Source organism: Mobula birostris, chromosome 8, assembly GCF_030028105.1.
Source record: "Mobula birostris isolate sMobBir1 chromosome 8, sMobBir1.hap1, whole genome shotgun sequence".
NCBI classification, from domain to species: domain Eukaryota; kingdom Metazoa; phylum Chordata; class Chondrichthyes; order Myliobatiformes; family Myliobatidae; genus Mobula; species Mobula birostris.
Window position 1 is genome coordinate 160,720,567 of NC_092377.1, and position 22,032 is coordinate 160,742,598.

General features: G+C 44.0%; 1 protein-coding gene across 2 annotated transcripts in view; it reads left to right on the forward strand.

Annotated features, from left to right (window-relative positions):
• LOC140201876 (substance-P receptor-like) overlaps positions 1–22,032 on the forward strand; it is a 100,562-nt gene that overhangs the window by 68,964 nt on the left and 9,566 nt on the right. Inside the window, exons 3-5 of one of the 2 annotated variants that reach the window (XM_072266632.1) lie at positions 15,183–15,333; positions 16,276–16,472; positions 18,053–20,257. In XM_072266632.1, the coding sequence (XP_072122733.1) occupies positions 15,183–15,333; positions 16,276–16,472; positions 18,053–18,320 (616 nt within the window). In that variant the 3' untranslated portion in view covers positions 18,321–20,257. Of the gene's footprint in view, positions 1–15,182; positions 15,334–16,275; positions 16,473–18,052; positions 20,258–22,032 lie in introns of those variants that run through there. The other variant, XM_072266633.1, reaches the window with a different exon arrangement.

Here is a 22,032-nt window from a genome sequence, read left to right on the forward strand (position 1 = left end):
TTTGAAGTGAAGCAGGATGAGGGGTGACTTAATAGAGGTGTCTAAGATGATAAGAGACATTGATAGAGTGGACAGGTAGTGTCTTTTTCCCAGGGCAGTAATGGTTAAAATGAGAAGGCACAATTTTAAGGTGATTGGAGGGGATATGTCAGAGATGTTTTTTTTTTACACAGAGAATGGTGGGTGCATGGAGCGCTGGTAGGGGTGGTGGTAGAGTTAGATACATTAATGACATTTACAAGTTCCTAGATAGACACATGGATGAAAGAAAAATGGAGGGAAGGGTAGATTGATCTTGGAACAGGTTAAAAGGTTGGCACAGCATTATGGGCCGAAGGGCCTGAAGATTGCCTTGCCATTCCATGTTCTACACTCAGTGGCTACTTTATTAGATACACCTGTTCACTTGCTCATTAATGCAAGTTAGCCAATCACATGGCAGCAAATCAGACATGGTCAAGAGGTTCAGTTGTTGTCCAGACACAACATTAGAATGGGGCAGAAATGTGGTCTAAGTGAATTTGACTGTGGAATGATTGTAAGTATCTCAGTAATTGCTGATCTCCTGGGATTTTCATGCACAACAGTCTCTAGAGTTTACAGGGAATGGTGCAAGAAACAAAAAACATCCAGTGAGCGGCAGAACTGTGGCTGAAAGTGCCTTTATTAATGAGAGGGGTTAAAAGAGAACGGCCAGACAGGTTCAAGCTGACAGGAAAGTGACAGTAACTCAAATAACCATGTGTTACAACAGTGGTGTGCAGAAGAGCATCTCTGAATGGACAACATGTCAAACTTTGAAGTGAATGGGCTACATCTACAGAAGACTAAACTGTGTTCCAGTCCTGTGCCTGATAAAGGTGTCACTGAGTGTATGTTCTATGTTCTAAGCCTATGCCCTCTAATCTACACACCTCTACCATGGGAAAAGGATTACAAATACCTACTCCATCATAATGAGGTACGAATTTATCCATTTTCCCTTCAGCCTCCTCATTATCAACAACACCAATTCTTGTGTCATCTGTGTACTGAGCAATTATGCCTCTGACATTCAAATCCAAATAATTAATGCATATAAAAACAGTAAAGGTACCAGTTTTGATCAAGTGTGACAAAACTAGTCTTGGGCTTCCAATCAAAAAGCTGCCTTCCACCATCTTATTACCAAGGCAGTTTTATATACAATTTACATATTTGTCTTGGGCTCTAATCTTTTGGACTAGATTTCCATACGGAGCCTTGTCAAAGTTCTTGCTGAGATCCACGTGAGTAACATCAACCACAAATGCCTTCCTCAGTATATTTCATTAACTCTTTGGAAAACTCAGCTCAATTGGTCAGACACGATCAAAACCAAGATCACTACTTTCATTAATCATTAGGTTTCCAAAGAATAGATTAATATTTTCTCAAAGGATTTTTTTCCTAATCTCCCCAACCACTTATTCTAGTCCTATAGGTCTATAACTAACTCAATTATCCCTGCTGCCCTTCTTGAATAACGGTACCACATAGGAATATGAAGAATTAGAATCAGGCTGAATATCATTGGCCCATGTCATGAAATTTGTAAACTTTACAGCCCCAGTACAGTGAAATACATGATAAATATAGAGAAAAATAAGCTGAATTACAGTATATATATGTCTATTAAATAGTTATGTTAAAATAAGTAACGCAAAAAAAAAAACAGAAATAAAAAAGTAGTGAGAACGTGTTCATGGGCTCAATGACCATTCAGAAATCTGAGAGCGGGGGGAAGAAACTGTTCCTGAATCACTGAGTGTGTGCCTTCTGTACTTCCTTCCTGACTGTAACAATGAGAAGAGAGTATATCCTGGTTGAAGGGGATCCTTAATGATGGACACTACTTTCCTAAGGCATCATTCCTTGAAAATGTCTTGGATACTACGGAGGCTAGTGCCCACGATGGAGCTGATTAATCTTACAAGTTTCTGCAACTTACTTCGATCCAGTGCAGTAGCCCCACCCACCACCATCCTCCCCCATACCAGAAGGTGATGCAGCCAGTCAGAATGCTCTCTACAGTCCATTTGTAGAAGTTTTTGAAGTTTTTGAGTGTTTTAGGTGACAAACCAAATCTCCTCAAACTCCTAATGAATTACAGCTGCTGCCTTGCCTTCTTCATAGTAGCATCAATATGTTGTATCCAAGTTAGGTCCTCAGAGATATTGACACCCAGGAACTTGAAACTGCTCACTCCCTCCACTTCTGATCCTTCTTTGAGGATTGGTTTGTGTTCCTTCGTCTTACGCTTTCTGAAGTCCACAGTGCAAGGTTGTTGTTGCAACACCACTCAACTAACTGGTGTATCTGACTCCTGTACACCCTCTTGTCACCACCTGAGATTCTTCCAACAACGGTTGTATCATCAGCAAATTTATAAATGTATAAACATTCTTATTTAGTCTAACCTGAGAGCTTGAGAAGCCAGTGACAACATTATACCTTTTCAGAATCATTCATGTCGGGTTATACTAACCGGCAGTACATTTATGTTTCATCTAGCAAGATGGAAAAATGAAAGAGCAGATTATTATTTCAATGCTAAAAAAGATTGCAGCATGCTGCTGTTCAGGGGGACTTGCGAGTGCTTGTGCATGAATCACAAAAGGTTGGTTTGCAGGTGCAGCAGGCTGTCAGAAAGGCAAATGGAATGCTGGCCTTCATTGCTAGAGGGATTGAATTTAAGACAGAAAGGTTATGCTGTAACTGTACAGGGTACTGGTGAGGCTGCACCTGGAGTACTGCGTGCAGTTCTGGTCTCCTTACTTGAAGAAGGATATACTGGCTTTGGAGGTGGTGCAGAGGAGGTTCACCAGGTTGATTCCAGAGATGAGGGGCTTAGACTATGAGGAGAGATTGAGTCGCCTGGAACTGTACTCAATGGAATTCAGAAGAATGAGAGGAGATCTTATAGAAACACATAAAATTATGAAAGGGATAGATGTTAGAGGCAGGAAAGTTGTTTCCACTGGTAGGTGAGACTAGATCTAGGGGACATAGCCTCAACTTTCAGGAGAGTAGATTTAGGACAGAGATGAGGAGGAACTACTTTTCCCAGAGAGTGGTGAATCTGTGGAATTCTCTGCCCAATGAAACAGCAGAGGCTGTCTCAGTAAATATACTTAAGACAAGGTTGGATAGATTTTTGCATAATAGGGAAATTAAGAGTTATAGGGAATAGGCAGGTAGATGGAGATGAGTCCATGGCCAGATCAGCCATGATTTAATCGAATGGCAGAGCAGGCTCGAAGGGCCAGATGGCCAACTCCTGCTCCTATTTCTTATGTTCTTATGTTTTAATCTTAGGGGGTGGGAGGGAAGAAGAAAAAGTGTGAATGATGCATTTTACTGTAGAGAGACACAGCAAGGAAACAAGTTTTTCTGCCCATGAACTATCCATTTAAACTAACTATACCTTAATCCACATTCCTACACTTCTCCTCCAGATTCTAGTCCACCCTCTGGGGGGCAATTTATAATTGCCAATTAATCTATCAACCTACATGTCTTTGGAAGGTGGAAGGAAATTGGAGAAACTAAAGGCAACCCACATGGTCAGGAGAGAACATGCAAACTCCACATGGACAACATCAGGATTTAACACGGTCCCCAACACTTTGAGGCAGTAGCTCTGCTAGCTGAGCCACTGTGCTGCTTATGAACAAGTGCATGTGTGGATGTAATTTGGTTGGATTTGTAATAAAGTTTCTGATAGAGAGCAGAGCACATTTGGCAGCGCTGAAGGGGATTGAAATAGGGGAGGCTGGATGAATATGCTGTTGGTGTCACTTTGTGTGGCTGAGCATCTGAGCAATTGTTCAGTTATAAATAGTTATGACCCTGTGACTGAATAACTGACTAGACACACTATACTCAAGAAGCTTTCACAGCCTGACAAGAGGTCACCTCAAAGGCAGATTCCTGCTTTGCACAGAAGATTGTAGGGAGGAAATGGAATAAAGTTCTCCCATAGCAGGGGTTCCCAAACTGGCGTCTACAGGCCCGTTACTCAATGGCATCGGTCCATGGCATAAAAAAGGTTGGGAATCCCCTGTCCCACAGGGGCAATGGCAGAATCTGCAGGGAAATCTAAATCCTGTAGAGTTCCCAATGATCTGGTTGAAAATGGTAAAATGGTGTAAGACTGTGTAAAATATATTAAAGATTAAAGAGGAACTTTATTTGTCACATCTACAGTACATTGAAACATACAATGAAATGCATCATTTGAGTCAAATCAAATCAGTGAGGATTCTACTGGGCTGCCCACAAGTGTTGCCATGCCTCCAACGCCAACATAGCATGCCCTCAACTCACTAACCTGAACTTGTACGTCTCCAGAATGTGGGTGGAAACCAGAGCACCCAGTGGAAACCCACGGGGTCACAGGAAGAACGTACAAACTCCTGGCAGATAGCGGCCAGAACCAAACTATGATTGGTGATGACTGGCACTGGACAGCGACTGCATTAACCTCTATGTTATCGTGTCACCCACTTTCCTTCCTTTCTCTATAACTCTGTATTTCTGCTTTTCCATCCATTCCTGGCTGATTACGAATTTGACTCCCCTTGCCATAAAATATTCGAGTACTTTGCTTCCACGGTGCTTTGTGGAAAAGAAATTCCCAAAGACCCATAGGCCTTGGAGGGAAAAAAAAGCAATAGTCTCACCCATCTCTTAAATAGGTCACCCATGACCTTCAAACAGTAACCACGTTTCTAGATTCTCCCTGAAGTGGAACTATATTCTCCACAAGAACCATGCCAATGGTCCTCTGGAGATCTAAAGGGACATTAGGTCACTTTTGGGCAAGGTGTAGCACTGGATTAGCCCCCCAAGTCAGGATCACATGAAGCCATAGGAGCAGGTGGTGGATGGTTGTACGAGCAGCTGGTGCACATCATAAGTCCTGGTCATGTGACCACTGATGCCAGGCAGACAGTCCCTGAAGAGTATTGATAATTGCTGGGGTCACCCATCTTGTAAATACACTGTCCAGAAGAAAACAAACCACTTCTGAAGAAAAATTTGCCAAGAACAATCGTGGCCATGGAAAGACCACAATTGCCCATGTCATATAACATGGCACATAATGAATGAACGAACAAGAATAGACTGGCCTTTGTCACCAAACTGTTCTGAGGTTTGAACGGAGAAATGCCATTTTTATATACAAATTGACGAGTTGGATACAGATATTGATCCAATAGAAAGTTTGTGCACTTCTGAATCCTATCATTTGCATATTTATGTACCACTCATATACATATTTCATGTGTTATTAACCAATTCAAGGCCAATAATACTTGAGAATTAGTAAAATAACTGTCCAATAGCAAAAGTTGCCCTAGAATCCTTCATTTGCATCTTTGTCCTGTTTTGGTATCAGATACTGATCTTAAGGTGTTATACTTAAATGCACACAGCATAAAGAAAAAAGGACGATCTTGTCGTACAGCTACAGATTGGCAGGTATGATATTGTGGCCATCACTGAGACCTGGCTAAAGGATGCATGTCTCTGGGAGCTGAACGTCCAAGGATACACGGTGTATCAGAAGGATAGGAAGGTAGGCAGAGGGGGAGGCATGGCTTTATTGGTAAGAAATGATATCAAATCATTAGAAAGAGGCGACATAGGATCAGAAGGTGCAGAATCTTTATGGGTTGAGCTAAGAAATCGCAGGGGTAAAAGGACGCTGATGGCAGTTATATACAGGCCTCCAAACAGCTGCAGTGATGTGGACTACAAATTACAACAGGAAATAGAAAAGGCCTATCAGAAGGGCAGTGTTATGATAACTGTGTGGGATTTTAACATGTGAGTGGATTGGGAAAATCAGGTCAGCACTGGATCTCAAGAGAGAGAATTTGTAGAACGTCTGCGAGATGACTTTTTAGAACAGCTTGTTGTTCAGCCCACTAGGGGATCGGCTGTACTGGATTGGGTATTGTGTAATGAACCAGAGGTGATTATTGAGATTGAGGTGAAGGAACCCTTAGGAGACAGTGATCATAACATGATTGAGTTCACTGTGAAATTTGAAAAAGAGAAGCCAAAATCCAATGTGTGGGTATTTCAATGGAGTGAAGGAAATTATAGTGGCGTGAGAGAGGAAATGGCCAAAGTTGACTGGAAAGGGACACTGGCAGGAAGGACTGCAGAGCAGCAGTGGCTGGAGTTTATGCGAGAAGTGAAGAAGGTGCAAGACAGGTATATTCCAAAAAAGAAGAAATTCTCGAATGGAAAAAGGATGCAACCATGGCTGACAAGAGAAGTCAAAGCCAAAGTTAAAGCAAAGGAGAGGGCATACAAGGAAGCAAAAATTAGTGGGAAGACAGAGGATTGGGAAGTTTTTAAAAGCTTACAAAAGGAAACTAAGAAGGAAAAGATGAATTATGAAAGGAAGCTAGCTAATAATATCAAAGAGGATACTAAAAGCTTTTTCAAATATATAAAGATTAATAGACAGGTGAGAGTAGATATAGGACACATAGAAAATGATGCTGGAGAAATTATAATGGGAGATAAGGAGATGGCGGAGGAACTGAACAAGTATTTTGCATCAGTCTTCACTGAGGAAGACATCAGCTGTATACTGGACACTCAAGGGTGGCAGGGAAGAGAAGTGTGCACAGTCACAATTACGACAGAGAAAGTACTCAGGAAGCTGAATAGTCTAAAGGTGGATAAATCCCCCGAACCAGATGGAATGCACCCTCGTGTTCTGAAGGAAGTAGCTGTGGAGATTGCGGAAGCATTAGCGATAATCTTTCAAAAGTCCATAGATTCTGGCATGGTTCCGGAGGGCTGGAAGATTGCAAATGTCACCCTGCTATTTAAGAAGGGGGCAAGGAAGCAAAAAAGAAATTATAGACCTGTTAGCTTGACATTGGGAAGTTGTTGAAGTCGATTTGTCAAGGATGAGGTTACGGAGTACCTGGAGGCATATGACAAGATAGGCAGAAATCAGCATGGTTTCCTTAAAGGAAAATCCTGCCTGACAAACCTATGACAATTTTTTGAGGAAATTACAAGTAGGCTAGACAAGGGAGATGCAGTGGATGTTGTATATTTGGATTTTCAGAAGGCCTTTGACAAGGTGCCATACATGAGGCTACTTAACAAGATAAGAGCCCTTGGAATTACGGGAAAGTTACATACTTGGATAGGGCATTTGCTGATTGGCAGGAAACAGAGAGTGGGAATACAGGGATCCTATTCTGGTTGACTGCCGGTTACCAGTGGTGTTCCACAGGGGTCTGTGTTGGGGCCACTTCATTTTACGTTGTACATCAACGATTTGGATTATGGAATAGATGGCTTTGTGGCTAAGCTTGCTGATGATATGAAGGTAGGTGGAGGGGCCGGTAGTGCTGAGGAAACAGAGAGTCTGCAGAGAGACTTGGATAGATTGGAAGAATGGGCAAAGAAGTGGCAAATGAAATACAATGTTGGAAAGTGTATGGTTATGCACTTTGGCAGAAGAAATAAATGGGCAGACTATTATTTAAATGGGGATAGAATTCAAACTTCTGAGATTGAACGGGACTTGGGAGTCCTCGAGCAGGATACCCTTAAGGTTAACCTCCAGGTTGAGTCGGTGGTGAAGAAGGTGAATGCAATGTTGGCATTCATTTCTAGAGGAATAGAGTATAGGAGCAGGGATGTGATGTTGAGGCTCTATAAGGCACTGGTAAGACCTCACTTGGAGTATTGTGGGCAGTTTTGGGCTCCTTATTTAGGAAAGGATGTGCTGAGAGGGTACAGAGAAGGTTCACTAGAATGATTCCGGGAATGAAAAGCTTAACATATGAGGAACGTTTGTCTGCTCTTGGACTGTATTCCTTGGAGTTTAGAAGAATGAGGGGGGCCTCATAGAAACAGTTCGAATGTTGAAAGACATGGACAGAGTGGATGTGGCAAAGTTGTTTCCCATGATGGGGGAGTCTAGTATGAGAGGGCATGATTTAAGGATTGAAGGGCACCCATTCAGAATAGAGATGCAAAGAAATTTTTTTAGCCAGAGGGTGGTGAATCTATGGAATTTGTTGCCACAGGTGGCAGTGGAGGCCAAGTCATTGGGTGTATTTAAGGCAGAGATTGATAGGTATCTGAGTAGCCAGGGCATCAAAGGTTATGGTGAGAAGGCGGGGGAGTGGGACTAAATGGGAGAATGGATCAGCTCATGATAAAATGGCGGAGCAGACTCGATGGGTCAAACGGCTGACTTCTGCTCCTTTGTCTTATGGTATGCTTGGTGATTTTGTTCCCAGGCTTGAATAGAATAACTATACAAAGGAGAGTTGGGCATTTAAGGGCCATGTTCAGCCTGGGTGACTGCACTAAGTCGAGCTACGTCCACACTACACCGGATAATTTTGAAAACGAAGCTTTTTCTCTTCGTTTTGACCCGCCATCCACATTGAAATGGCATTTTCATCCCCCGAAAATGGAGCTTTTCTAGAACACTCTCCAGAGTGTGTAAATTTGAAAACGATTGTTATGCATTGTTATGTGGACGGGGTAAACAGAGATATTTAAAAACGCTGTCATGACAACACCACAGCAACAATGCTTTCTCTGCTTCTGCTTGGTACTGCACAAGCACTGCCGGCTGGCTGTTATAACGTGCAGTCGGTGTGAACGGTGTGAGAGTTAAATTGTAAAGCGAGCTTTTTTGACTAGGTCCCCGAAATTGATTTGATTGAGTCTATCTTTAAAAATATTAATGTCAGAAATACTGCGCAGGTCTGGTGGCAGAAGATTCCACTCTCTTGTTGATCTTGGGTAGAGGACAGCTTCATGCGTGTGTTGTTTACTTTATTGTCTACGTTAATAGCTTGTCTGGAGTTAAACATCTCCACTGCTTTGCTGACTTTGTAGTCATTTGTAACTCGCAGAAACAACTCGACTTCATTGTCTGTCTAAATGAAGAAGTCTGGTCTGCTTTTCCCAGCGGAGGTTTTCTTTGTATTCCTCGAAGACATTGTTGAAAACTTTCTTTCGCTGTTGTTGCTGGTACTCTAGTTTTTGATCAATAGAAATAGCACAACACCGCCGCGGAAACATAAATATTATACCGTTTCCTCGTCGCTTGTTTTCTGTAGATGTGTCTGCGCATGCCCAGTAGGAGTAGATTCGCCCAAATATCCGTTTTAATGTAGACAGAGATATTTTGAAAAACGCCTAGTGTGGACGCCTGTCGTTTTTACTCGAAACCGACGTTTTCAAAATTATCCGGTCTAGTGTGGACGTAGCCTAAAGGCTGATTTATACTTCTGCATCAAATCGACGCCATAGGTATGGCGTGGTCGCAAACTCTATGCAGAGCCTACGCAGATCCCTATGCCGCAGCCTGACGCGCACCTCTCCCAAAATGTAACTACATGTAGCAGCAACGCAGACCGCAACAACTGTGATTGGTCCACTTGGCAGCATCGCATTTCCTCCTACGCTGCAATAGCTTCCCATTGCCTGACCGAAGGGCAGGGAAGGAACTCTGGCTGCAATGCTTTCCATAAAGCTTTACAGACCTCCAAAATTATTGAGGACACATTTCGCTTTTACGAAAAAAGACACTCGCTTTAAGCAACACACATAAAAGTTGCTGGTGAACGCAGCAGGCCAGGCAGCATCTCTAGGAAGAGGTGCAGTCGACATTTCAGGCCAAGACCCTACCAAGACCATGAAGCCTTGCACTGGCAGGTGTGTGAGCATGTGCGATGTGTCCAGATTGCAGTGCAATGCAGACACACCAACACACTAGTATAAATGCTCACAACATGCGTAAGCCACTTGCGTAGGTTACGGCGTCCATTTGACGCAGAAGTATAAATCAGTCTGCAAGCTGTCTCTGCCGCCTTATCATCTTGCCTGTTGCCTTAGAGAACTTCCACATGTTGAAAAGCCTGTACAAAGTGTCTGTGCTTTGTTCCGTTAGCACATCATTTTAGCCCTTTCCACGCTGTGACCCCCGCAACCACAGGCCATTAAAATGCTAAAGCTGGCCATTAAAAGGCTTATGTAAATTTATCCTATTTCTGGAAGGTTAGAATCAAGGTATACTCCGTTATACAAAGCCTGAGTGGATCACACTGAAGTATCGTGAGCAGGTCTGATTACCATATCTTGTGAAGCATGTTTTGGGTGTAAATTGCATGCCAGAGTAATACATGGGCTTCGAGAGTTAAGTCGAGAAGAGGTTACACATAAATTGGGGCTGTAGTCTCTGAAATAGAAAATCGCAGGATTCCTTGAGCAGAGATGTAACAGTGGCCATCAGATGGGTCAGGAGAAAATGAATGAGGGAGCCAGTGACTGCAAACACAGGGAAAAGAAACAGTGTGACATTTTATATTTACAGTAGATTTAGAGATACAGCATGGTAACAGGCCCAATGTGACCAATTAACCTTTGAATTTGGAATGTGGGCGGGAACTGCAGTGCCAAGCTGAAACTCAAATGGTTCACTAGGAGAAAGTACAAACTCCTTACAGACAGCGATGGGAATTGAACCTGGTTGTCTATAACTATAATTGCGGTATGCTCACTGCTGTGCTACTAGCCACAAAGGTATGGTTTATTTTTTATGGTGGGGGGCAGTTCTGAAAGGTTAGACTGAGACAAGATGTATGGATGAGACGTGTTTGCTGGGAGTTCTGAGTTGTTTAGTTACAATGGACAACAATTTTTTTCTAAAGTATTCTATCCTCAGAATTTTCTTCTCGCTTATGACAGACTGCTTGAAGCTGAACACAAATATAATGTCAGACTACTTGTATCACATAGGAATTTGGAGAAACAAGAAATAAACTTTTATTAAATATAATACATTTGATTGAATTATGGTGCTGATGTTTTGCAATAGTTCACCTAAGCTAAAAATGTTTTGTTGATTACTTCATTTGCACTCAGGGTCTAAGGCTTCTGGCTTAAGTGTCGAAGAATAATCAGCCAGCATTGACGGATTCCAGTTGCCCTGATACCAGTTCTGCATGTCCACAAAGTCCTGGTGCAACCTTTCACTAGCTTGTCACTGACAGCACCAAGACTTGCTGGGAAGAAGTCTAAATGAAATGCGGAAAATGAATCTTTGGTGACATGGTTTTGCATGCTTGAAGCAGGTTGTCAACCAGCTGCATGTAGTTTAACGTTCTGTAGTTGAAAATAAGAAAATTTTCAACAACATCTGTGAAAGCCTTCCATGCGATTTTCTCCAGTCCCACTAGAAGTTCTTTGAATTGTCTGTCATTGACGAGCTATCTAATTTAAGGACCAATAAAGATGCCTTCCTTAACACACATAAAAGTTGCTGGTGAATGCAGCAGGCCAGGCAGCATCTCTAGGAAGAGGTGCAGTCGACGTTTCAGGCCGAGACCCTTCATCAGGACTTTTGTTGTTGTTTGCCTTCCTTAATCTTGGCATCAGTTATTCTGGGAATCATTTCTCTTAAATATCAAAATACTTCATGGCAATTTATAGCCTTTTAAAAAAATGTCCTGACATGGAGCATCTTGCCTGCTTAAGCATGCCCAGGCATTTCTGGACAAGATAGAAAACTTCTCAGCTTACATTGTGGGCAAGATTTTAATTGACTTGAATTATTAATTGAAATAGCAAATATAGATGACTTCAAAAACTGGTGCATTATAGTAAAATTTCATGGTGATTTTTATGATCAACAGCCCAAAGTCCATAAGATACACCCAAAAGTATTTAGGAAGCAAAAGCTTTGTTCAGTATTATTGCACCCTGGGGCAAATGAACATCAACGTCAGAGAGAATAGAGCCTCCAGTTGGCTAGGCATAGGAGCATTAAATAGTGTCCTTGCTTTTGATGTTGCCACTTAATTTATTCCTCACTCACCCTGGGATGCTGGGCAGCTTCTCCTCCATCCCCTTACCCACTCGTAACAAGTAGCAGAGCCGTCTTAAAGCCAACACCTTCACGAAGCACCTTCGCTCCATCCACCATGCTGGCCTGGATCACCCAGCAACCAGCCATTTTAATTCCATTGCCCATCCCCACACCAACATGCCTGCCCACGGCCTCCTCCACTGTCACGCCAAGGCTATGCACAAATTAGAGAAACAGCATTGCATTTCCACCTGGGCAGGCTCTACCCTGATGGCACGAACGTCAAATTATCAAATGTCTGGTAACTGCTCCCTTTATATTCATTAACTCTAACTCCTCTAACTCAGCTGGTTCCAATCATCCTATCTCATTCCATGCCCCAGCACCTCCCTTTATTCCATACTCTACCATTCTCCCCTTTCAGATTCCTTTTTCAGCCATTTGTCACTCTGACCTTTCAGCCCCCCATCATCTGACATCATTTCCGCTCTCCTCCCTCCCTCATCTGTTTATCATCCTCCCTGCTCACCTGAATCCACCTACTGCCTCCCAGCTCTTGCTCCACTCTTTCCCCCCACGTTCTTATACCAGCTAGCTCAACCCTATCTTTCAGTCCAGATGAAAGGTGTCGAGTTGAAACATCAACTGTCCACTTACCTCCATAGATAATGCCAGACCCATGTTATGACGTGTTGCTGGTTTCTGGTCGCCCCTTCTGTTTTGTTGCTATTTTGGACAATTTTGATTGGAGCGGCCTGCTGATAATGAACGACATAACTCTGAGATTGAACTGAACTGAGCTGAGCTGGACTCTTCTGATTTTGTGTCCCACACTCTGAATTTTTAACACTTTTTTCCTGTTTGCGCAAGTTGTTTTTTTTTCATGTGGGAGGAGGGAGGTTGATGTTTTTCTCTGAGGAGGTTCCATGGTTTTCTTTGTTTCATGGCTGTCTGTGGGGAAGACAAACCTCAGAGCTGTATACTTTGACAACAAATGCACTTTGAATCTTTGAACCCACTGAGTTCCTGCAGCTTCTAGAGCTGCTCCGGCTTAAAGCCAATCTGAATCTCAAGATGGCTGTCGGTGAATCCCTGTAAAGTATGCATGTGAATAGGTCCTAGGGGAAGAGCTTGCTGAAGATCTTTCAGAAAAAAAGCAATATTATTTCCCTAAAATTATGGAACATTCAGGCTTTGTTGACTGTGTTGTTCATTTGCATATAAAGAGGCTATATTGTCACACTGGTGAACTGTTTAAGAGGATTTTAAAAGTGGAATGGAATGCAATACAAACAAATGAAGCCATCAAAACCCCAGTGTTCATTGTTCCTGAAAGATCAAACCCATACACCTTTTAAATATCACCTGATGTTGTCAACTTGCTGATGGCAAAATGGACTTTAGAGAAAAAGACGGGTCTCTTTGAATGGATGAATACACCAGGGCTGTCTCGGACTTTATAAAAACAATTAAAAATGTGTGTCTCCCACAAAATCATTTATTCTTCCCAAACCAAAAGCCCTGGTTGAACTATGAGATCCGTCTGATCAGTGGCAGTCAGGTCAGGTGATGACGATGCAAGCAGTCATTCCGGAGAGCAATTTTCAGGAAGCTGAACCCACGAAAAGCAGCTGGCCCAGATGGGGTACCTGGCCCAGTACTAAAGACCTGTGCTAATCAACTGGCTGGAGTGTTCGCTGATATCTTTAACCTCCTGCTTCAGTAATCTGAGGTACCCACCTGCTTCAAGCAGCCTTCAGTTATACCAGTGCTTAAGAAGAATGTAGTAACCTGCCTCAATGACTATCATCCAGGAGCACTTACATCCACAGTGATGAAGTGCTTTGAGAGGTTGGTGATGAAACATTATCAACTCCCGCCTAAGAAGCCAATTTGATCTGCACCAATTTGCCTACTGAAGCAACAGGTCCACAGCAGATGCCATCTCATTGACTCTTCACTCAACCCTGCAACACCTGGACAGCAAAAGTACATACATCAGGATGCTCTTTATCAACTACAGCTCAGCATTCAATACCATCATCTCCTTAAAACTAATAAATAAGCCCCAAGACATTGGCGTCAATACCTCCTTATAAAATTGGATTCTCGATTTCCTCACTTGCAGATCACAGTCAGTTCAGATTGGTAATAACATATCCTTCACAATAACCTTCAGCACTACAAGGCTCAGTGCTTATCCTCCTGCTCTACTTGCTTCATAATTATGACTGTGTGGCTAAGCACAGCTCCAAAGCCATATTTAGGGTTGCTGAAGACACCGCCGTCATTGGCTGAATCAAAGATGATGAGGAATCAGTATATAGAAGGGAGATTGAAAATCTGGCTAAGTAATGCCACAACAGCACCTCTCACTCAATGTCAGCAAGACTAAGGAACTGATTATTGACTTCAGGAGGGGAAAACCAGAGATCGATGAGCCAGTCCTCATCAGGGAATCAGAGGTGGAGAGGGTCAGCAACTTTAAATTCCTCGGTGTTATCATTTTAGAGGATCTGTCCTGGGTCCAGCGTGTAAGTGCAATTACGAAGAAAGCATGTCAGCACATTAGAAGTTTGCAAAGATTCAGTATGACATCTAAAACTTTGACAAACTTCTATAGATGTGTGATGGAGAGTACATTGACTGTTTGCATCATGATCTGGTGTGAAAACTCCAATGCCCTTGAATGGAAAATCCTATAAAGGGTAATGGATATGGCTCAGTCAATCACAGGTAAATCCCTCGCCATCACTGAGCACATCTGCATGGAGTACTGTCACAGGAAAGCAGCATCCATTATCAGAGATTACCCCTCACCCAGGCTGTTCTCACTGCTGCCGTAAGGAAGAATCCCACAATCCTGATTGGCTAACTCACATTGCTAAATTGGACAACAAGGATCCTTATCTCAGCCACTGACAAAACACACTTCCCAGCATGGCACACTACTTTTAAAGAAAACTGCTAATATAAACTACCTCAGGGCATAGCAGTAGAAATCTTAACCGGGGCATTACACTTACAATACTTAATTTATGCACTTTGTTTATTTTATGCATAATTCATCTATAGATCTTATCCTTACTTCCATAAGTTACTGTGTGTTACGTGTACTACTGTGTGCTTTACACTGTGCTCCAGAGAATCACGGTCTCATTTGACCATATACATGTATATGGTTAAATGGCAATAAACTTGACTTGATCTAGAACTCCTCCATAAACCCTCAGGGATCAGAATTGCTAGATGGTAATCTTCACTGACTGATGCCAAATCTTCCAAACAGGTACCACATCTGTGTGATAGCCCTTGTCTACTTCATGCCCCTGATTGTGATGGGGTTTACGTACACAGTTGTGGGCAGGACGCTGTGGGCCAGTGAGATTCCGGGGGATTCCTCAGACAGATATAGGGAGCAGCTCATTTCCAAGAGGAAGGTGAGTAAGGTCTTCTGTTGACTACTTTCCTCCAGCAAATGGCATCTGCGATTGGGAGGATTGGGAGAAAGGAAACTCCCATTGAATGCAATTGCTGTAGTTTTTCAATTGAGAGTAACAATGCATAAGTAATATCAGAACATAATCTCTTCATTGCCCATTGGATAGTGTGCATTAATCTTTCTAATTAGTTTGTGGAACTCTGAAACAGAAATATTCCACAAGCTTCTATATGTATGTGTCTGTCTATAGGTCTATCTATCTATCTCTCTATTTATCTACCTATTATCTATCTATCTGTTATCACAGGTGGCAGGGTGGAGATACATCCCTACCAAAGGAGTTGTAAGGTACTCCTTGCTTCCACTAGCCTGCAGGTCACCCTTGGGCAAGGTGTAGCACCTGCTTAGCCCCCCCTCCACCTCCGATCAGGGTCACGTGAAGTCATGGGAGCAGGTGGTGGATGGTCGTACGAGCAGCTGGTGCATATCACAAGTCCTGGTTATGTGACCACTGACACCAGGCAGACAATCTCTGAAGAGTATTGATAATTGAGTAGACCACTACCCTTGTAAAGATACTGCCCAGAAAAAGGCTAGACCACTTCCTTGGAAAAATTAGCCAAGAACAATCATAGTTATGGAAAGACCATGATCACCCATGTCATACAACACAGCACATAATGAACGAACAATCTGTTTAACTGCCTCTCCAACTGCTTGTCTAGTTAGCTGTTTGTCTACCTCTCTCTCTCAGTCTTTCTATCTATCTCTCTAACTTTCTAACTGTCTATTGTCTTCCAATTCCTCAAAGCAGTTGCTGTGCTCAACATTACAGAATTCGAGACTGAACTGAGCCAGCCTGAGCTTGTGGTGTGGTTTGGAATCTGGGGCGGAACGTGAGGAATTGGCCATCTGACGGTTATCCCTTCTGCCCTTGCAGGTGGTGAAGATGATGATTGTAGTGGTGACTACCTTCGCTGTGTGCTGGCTTCCCTTTCACATCTACTTCCTGCTTGCCCTCTTCCACCCTGAGATTTACCAGGAGAAATACATCCAGCAAGTATACCTGGCCATCTTCTGGCTCGCCATGAGTTCCACAATGTACAATCCCATAATCTACTGCTGTCTCAATGAACGGTAAGTCCAAGCAGAGGGCAGGCTCCTTCTGCTAATGAAGAACCCTCCAGGGTTAGCAACTGCCAAGTTAGAACTTTCTGACACCCAATTCCTACCAACTTTGCACCTTGGTGTAAGCTTCACCAAGCAGACACAGAGCACAAACATTCACCAAGGGATTAACGTCCATGAAGGCTTGTTCATTGAATTAGTAAGACTGGTGTCAGTAGCTGTCTTCTCCTTCATCCGAGTGAGGGTTTTCCACACACACAGTGCCCCAGAGTGTGGCTACAGTCTAATCAGCTGTGGGATAATTTAAACCCTTTTCATTTTCATTTGGATGTGAAGTGCAGGCACACATACAGCACACATTCAGACAGGCACATATTCACACACATAGATACGCGTGCATGCACAGACACACACACACACACACAAACATGTATACATATGCACACCCATGCATAGACAGGTACAGAAATGGACACACAACAGCACACACGAATACCCCCACATACACATATACCTACACTTACAAACCGAGTCTCACGTTTAATGACCAGCACAAGGTTTCTACGCAGTGTCCAGAGTCAGAAGCACTTTGGGGAACAGGGTTGTGAGGGGTACCTCACCTGTGTTGCTGTACTTTAGAGGCACTTTGTGAGTGTGGGTGGGCGGATGAGTTGGGGCAGGGTGTCGAAATGCAGATGGACATGTTACCTCTATTCTTGATCATTAATTTTAAAAGTAACTTTGCTGCTGAGAATCCCATTTGGAGGCAAGGTGTTCCACTTTGCTGATATTTAGTTGGTCACCTCATGGGACGTGGGGAACCACTGCATTGGAAACCCATGTGGCCAGCTTTCTGATCCACCTTAGATGCAGAAAAATGTTAGTCTGGAGTTCCATACACACCCGTACAGAACTAACTCCTGACCCGGAAGGGATGACACATTTCCTTTTTCAAAGAACATTGATGAGTCAGACTTTTTTAAAAAATTAGTGATCATTTTAACTATCAGCTTCTTGTTCCATTTTTTTTAATCAACGAGACTTAAGTTCCACAGGTAGGATTTGAACTCACAAACCTGTCCAGGAAACTGGTTTATTGATCCAAAAACAAGGTCAAAATGCAACCAATGCCTCATAGGGTACCCACGCACAGATCCATCCATAACCTTTAGTTCTTCTTCTACTTCTTCTTAGCAAATGGTTACCCTCCTACTTCGACACCAGTAGGTTCCACTGGAGCTAGGATGTAGCTGGTGAGAAAAGGTGAGCCCTTTACACTTCAACAGCAGACTATAGAGGTATAGGGCGTGGAAATGAACTCTTTGGACCAACTCATCCAAACTAGTATTATTTGGCCACCGCAAATGATCTCCGAGAAAAACTCAGCAGGTCGGGTCGCATCAGTGGGGCCACTGATTTCCTCCAGCAGATCGGGTATTGCTCCCGATTCCAGCATCTGCCAACTCTGGTGTCCCCATCCATCAGCAGATGGCCCATATCCCTCAGAACTTCTCACGATCCCGCTAAAGCTGTCCAAGTGTCCCCTTGCTGGGACATCATTAAAATCCTGAGTCTGGTTTGCGTTGCAGGTTCCGTGTTGGCTTCCGCCGTGCTTTTCGCTGGTGTCCGTTCATCAAAGACACTGATTATGAGGGTCTGGAAATGAGGTCCACCAAGTATTTTCATACCCAGAGCAGTATGTACAAGGTCAGTCGCGTGGAGACCACCGAGGTCAACCTAAACGATGATGACACTGAGGAGAATGAGAAGGCCGTACATTTGCCTCTGGACCTCTCCACCAATGGGTCTGCACGCAACTCTTCAAAGGCTGGTTTCAACCCTGCTGGCACCTACTGAAGACCAGATCCCTACTAAGTGGTCAGCCAAGGCACACGGCCTCCAGACTGGAGTGCAAAAAGAGACCGAATGATTCCGAGCACCGTCCAATATTCAGATCTGAGGAGCTGGCCAATTTACTGCAATTGATGCAAGATTGGCTCTCCTTAGGGATCAGCAAACTTGGGGATCTAAGACAAGACAGGAACACCAATTTGGGCACCGATAGCATGCACAGTAGACTTTCAGCACATGATCATTGATGGTGTCAGCTTGAAACTAAAGCCCTTCCCCCAACCTTTTAACAACACCCAGATTCATGCTTTTAACACTTGGGACCACGCACCAGGTTACTGAAGCTGTGAGTCTGTAAATCCCCATGACTGTGCACAGGGATTGTAAACTCCTGTTGTGTTCCTTAACTGCTCAGTGCAACCAACACCAAGCTCACCATTCCCCATATCCAAACACTAGTTACCTTTAAGGTTGAAGCTCACCAGATCAGTTGACCAGTTCACATAGTGTACAACAATATACCTAGCAAAGGATTGTTCAAGTTCAGGCTACTGGGTGAACTTTAGTCCAGTTCCTTTGCTCCATCTGCTGTGACAGCCAGGATCTCCTGGTGGTCAGCCATTTTGTTCGGATACTGTCCATGGCCTCCTCTATTGTCAATGTGAGGCTGGACACAGATTACAGGAGCCATACCTCCACCAGGTTTGTAATTTCCAACCTGATGTTATCAACATCAATATCTGATAATTATTTCTCTCTGTCCCTCAACCTCTTTTTGTTTTTATGTACTCCTCTGGCCCCTTCTCTTTCCTCGTCCCCCAACTCTTGACCTGTCAATCATTCACTTCTTCCCACTTGTCCCCCACCTCATCCTGACCTGTCAATCATCCACAGCTCCCTCCCATTTGTTCCGTGTCTCCTCCTACCATTCAGTCACCCATCCGCTCCTCGCACTTGTTCCCCATCTCCTCCTGATCTGTCAATCATCTACTTCCTCTCATTTATTCCCTACCTTCTTCTGATCTATCAATCATCCACATTTTCCTCCCATTGGTTCACCTTCAACTCCTGTCCTGTCAATCATCCACAGCTCCCTCCCATTTGTTCTCTGTCTCCTCCTACCATTCAGTCACCCATCTCCTCCTGATCTGTCAATCATCTACTTCCTCCCATTGGTTCACCTTCAACTCCTGTCCTGTCAATCATTCACAACTTCCTCCCATTTGTTCCCCACCGCCTCCTTACCTGTCAATCATCCATTCCTTCCTCCCATTTGTTCCTCACCTTCTCCTCCTTCTGACCTTTCCATTACATGTACCCTCTTCCCACTTGTTGCCCACCTCCTTCCCTTTATTCCAAGATCTATTGTACTCGGCTATCAGATTCCACCTTCCCCACCCCTCTATCATCTCCCAGCCTCCCAGTTTCTCACTATCATTCCCCTTTTCTCACTTTACCCACCTTCCTACCCTCTCTTTCATTCAGATTCACTTATCACCCACCAGCTTGTGCCTCTGCTTCTCTCCACACCATTTTATTCTGGCTGCTGCCCCCTTTCATTTCAGCCCAATGAAGGGCCTTGGCCCAAAATGTCAACTGTTCAGTTACCTCCACAGATGCTGCCTGACTTGCTGTGATCCTCCAGTCAGAGTAAAACTTGTTCTCGGTTGGCTTCCACTACTGAACTGATGAGAGCACGAGACACGTCTTTGTTTGAGTATCCAATCATTTTAAACGAGTGTGTTGGAGGGAAGAGGGTATACAGGGGGAATGGTAGATGTAACATAATGAGTTCAAGGAATTCAAGACAACGGGAGGAAATTATATAGGGGTGATAACATCGGTGGAGCAGAATAAAGAATTGATATTTTGGCCCAGAGCGGGAAAGGAAGGAAGAAGAACCCGGAATAAGAAGGTGGGAGGGGGGAGAAAGGAGTACAATCTGGAAGGGTTAGATGAAGCCATGTGAGAGGGAAGGTAGGTGCATGGGGGAGGGAGGGGTGAAATGAGAAGCTGGGAAGTGATAGGTGGAAAAGATAAAGGGCTGAAGAAGAAGGAATCTGATAGGGGAGGAGAGTGGACCATGGGAGAAAGGGAAGGAGGAGCACTGCTGGGAGATGATAGGCTGTTGAAGAGAAGAGAAGGGGTGAGAGGGAAGCCAGAGTAGGGAATGGAAGAAGAGAGAAAGGGGAGTGGGGAAAATTACCAGAAGATAGAGAAATCGGTGTTAATGCGTCAGGTTGGAGGCTACCCAGATGGAATATGAGATGTTGCTCCTCAAACCTGAGACTGGCCTCATTCTGGCGGTAGAGGTGGCCATGGACCAACGTGTCAGAATAGGAATGGCTAATGGAATTTGAATGGTAGCCACCGGGAAATACCATCTTTTATGGTACAGGTTGGCTGGTGGTGTAGTGGCATCAGCGCCGGACTTCAGAGCAAAGGCTCCCGAGTTCGAATCCAGCCGGCTCCCTTGCACACTTTCCATCCGTGCTGGGTTAAACATCGAGCTAGCAACTCAGCCTCGTAAAAATAAGAAGGCCTGCTAAAAAAAAAAACGCCGTCATGAGGGTGTCCCAATGACTCCACTCGGAGTTAAGGGCTTCCTTCTTCTTCCCCATGGTGGATGGAGCAAAGGTGCTCAACAAAGTGGGCCCCCAATTTATGCCGGGTCTTACCCGGGTCTTACCCGGTGCACTGGATACAGGAGAAGGCCCCAACAGATTCAGCCACAAGTTTCTTTGTCCCCTGCTTGAAGCCAGATTAGGGATTCAAAAACAAAAGCACTGCCTTTTAGTGGGATCTGACCAAAGAGGGAGGAAGTGGGCAGCAACTGGGTCAGATAGTCATCCAGTGACTGCAGCCACCTTGGTGATTGTCCCTACAACAACTCATCCCACCAGCAGGTGGCAGCTGCGAGCATCTATGTGACGGTCTCTGCAAAACAAAGCCCAGAAGTACTTTGGAGAGAAGTGAAAGAGTGGACAGTGCTCCACTGGAGATCCCAGAGACACAAGTGACTGCAGATGCTGGAATCTGGAGCAACAATCTGCAGACAGAACTCAGCAGAGTAAGTGACATCTGGAGGAGGAAGGGAATTGCTGACGCATTGGGTCGAAATCCTGCGCTGAGTCTTAAGCCCTAAGCACTTAAGTGCATCTGTGTCCTGACAATTCCTTCCCTCCCACGAATGCCACTCAATCCAATGAGCTCCTCCTGCAGATTGTATGTTGCAGTATTAGATCTTTAGATGGCATGGGACTATCCTTAGGAATTTGAAAGTGGGACGTTTAACAGTTAAAATGTGGAAAGGGTGAGGGCTTTGGAAGAGGTTTCCAAAACTTGGGAGCCTGTTGACTCGTAGTAACATTTGTGATTCTGTCAACGTAATTAACACGACATCACGTTTTATGTACACACCCAGAATGGTACAGGCCAGAGACAATCGGATTCTGAGACAACCTTACAGACAGCCCCATGAATCTTGTAGAGTCAGACTGAATGCTGTACCTCTACCTTAATCCAGTATGATTCAGCCTGGCCTTAGTCCGCAGTTCAGTTCCTTCTGCCTGTGTTTTCTACCTGTGGAAGACATGATTAAGTTGCAATTATTGACATACTACAGCATAAAGGCTCCTGATACCTTCAAAGCTGTGGATGGGTGAGTGTGGGAGGTCCTGAGGAGCAGTGTGAGGATTCGAGAGTTGGGGACACGGGT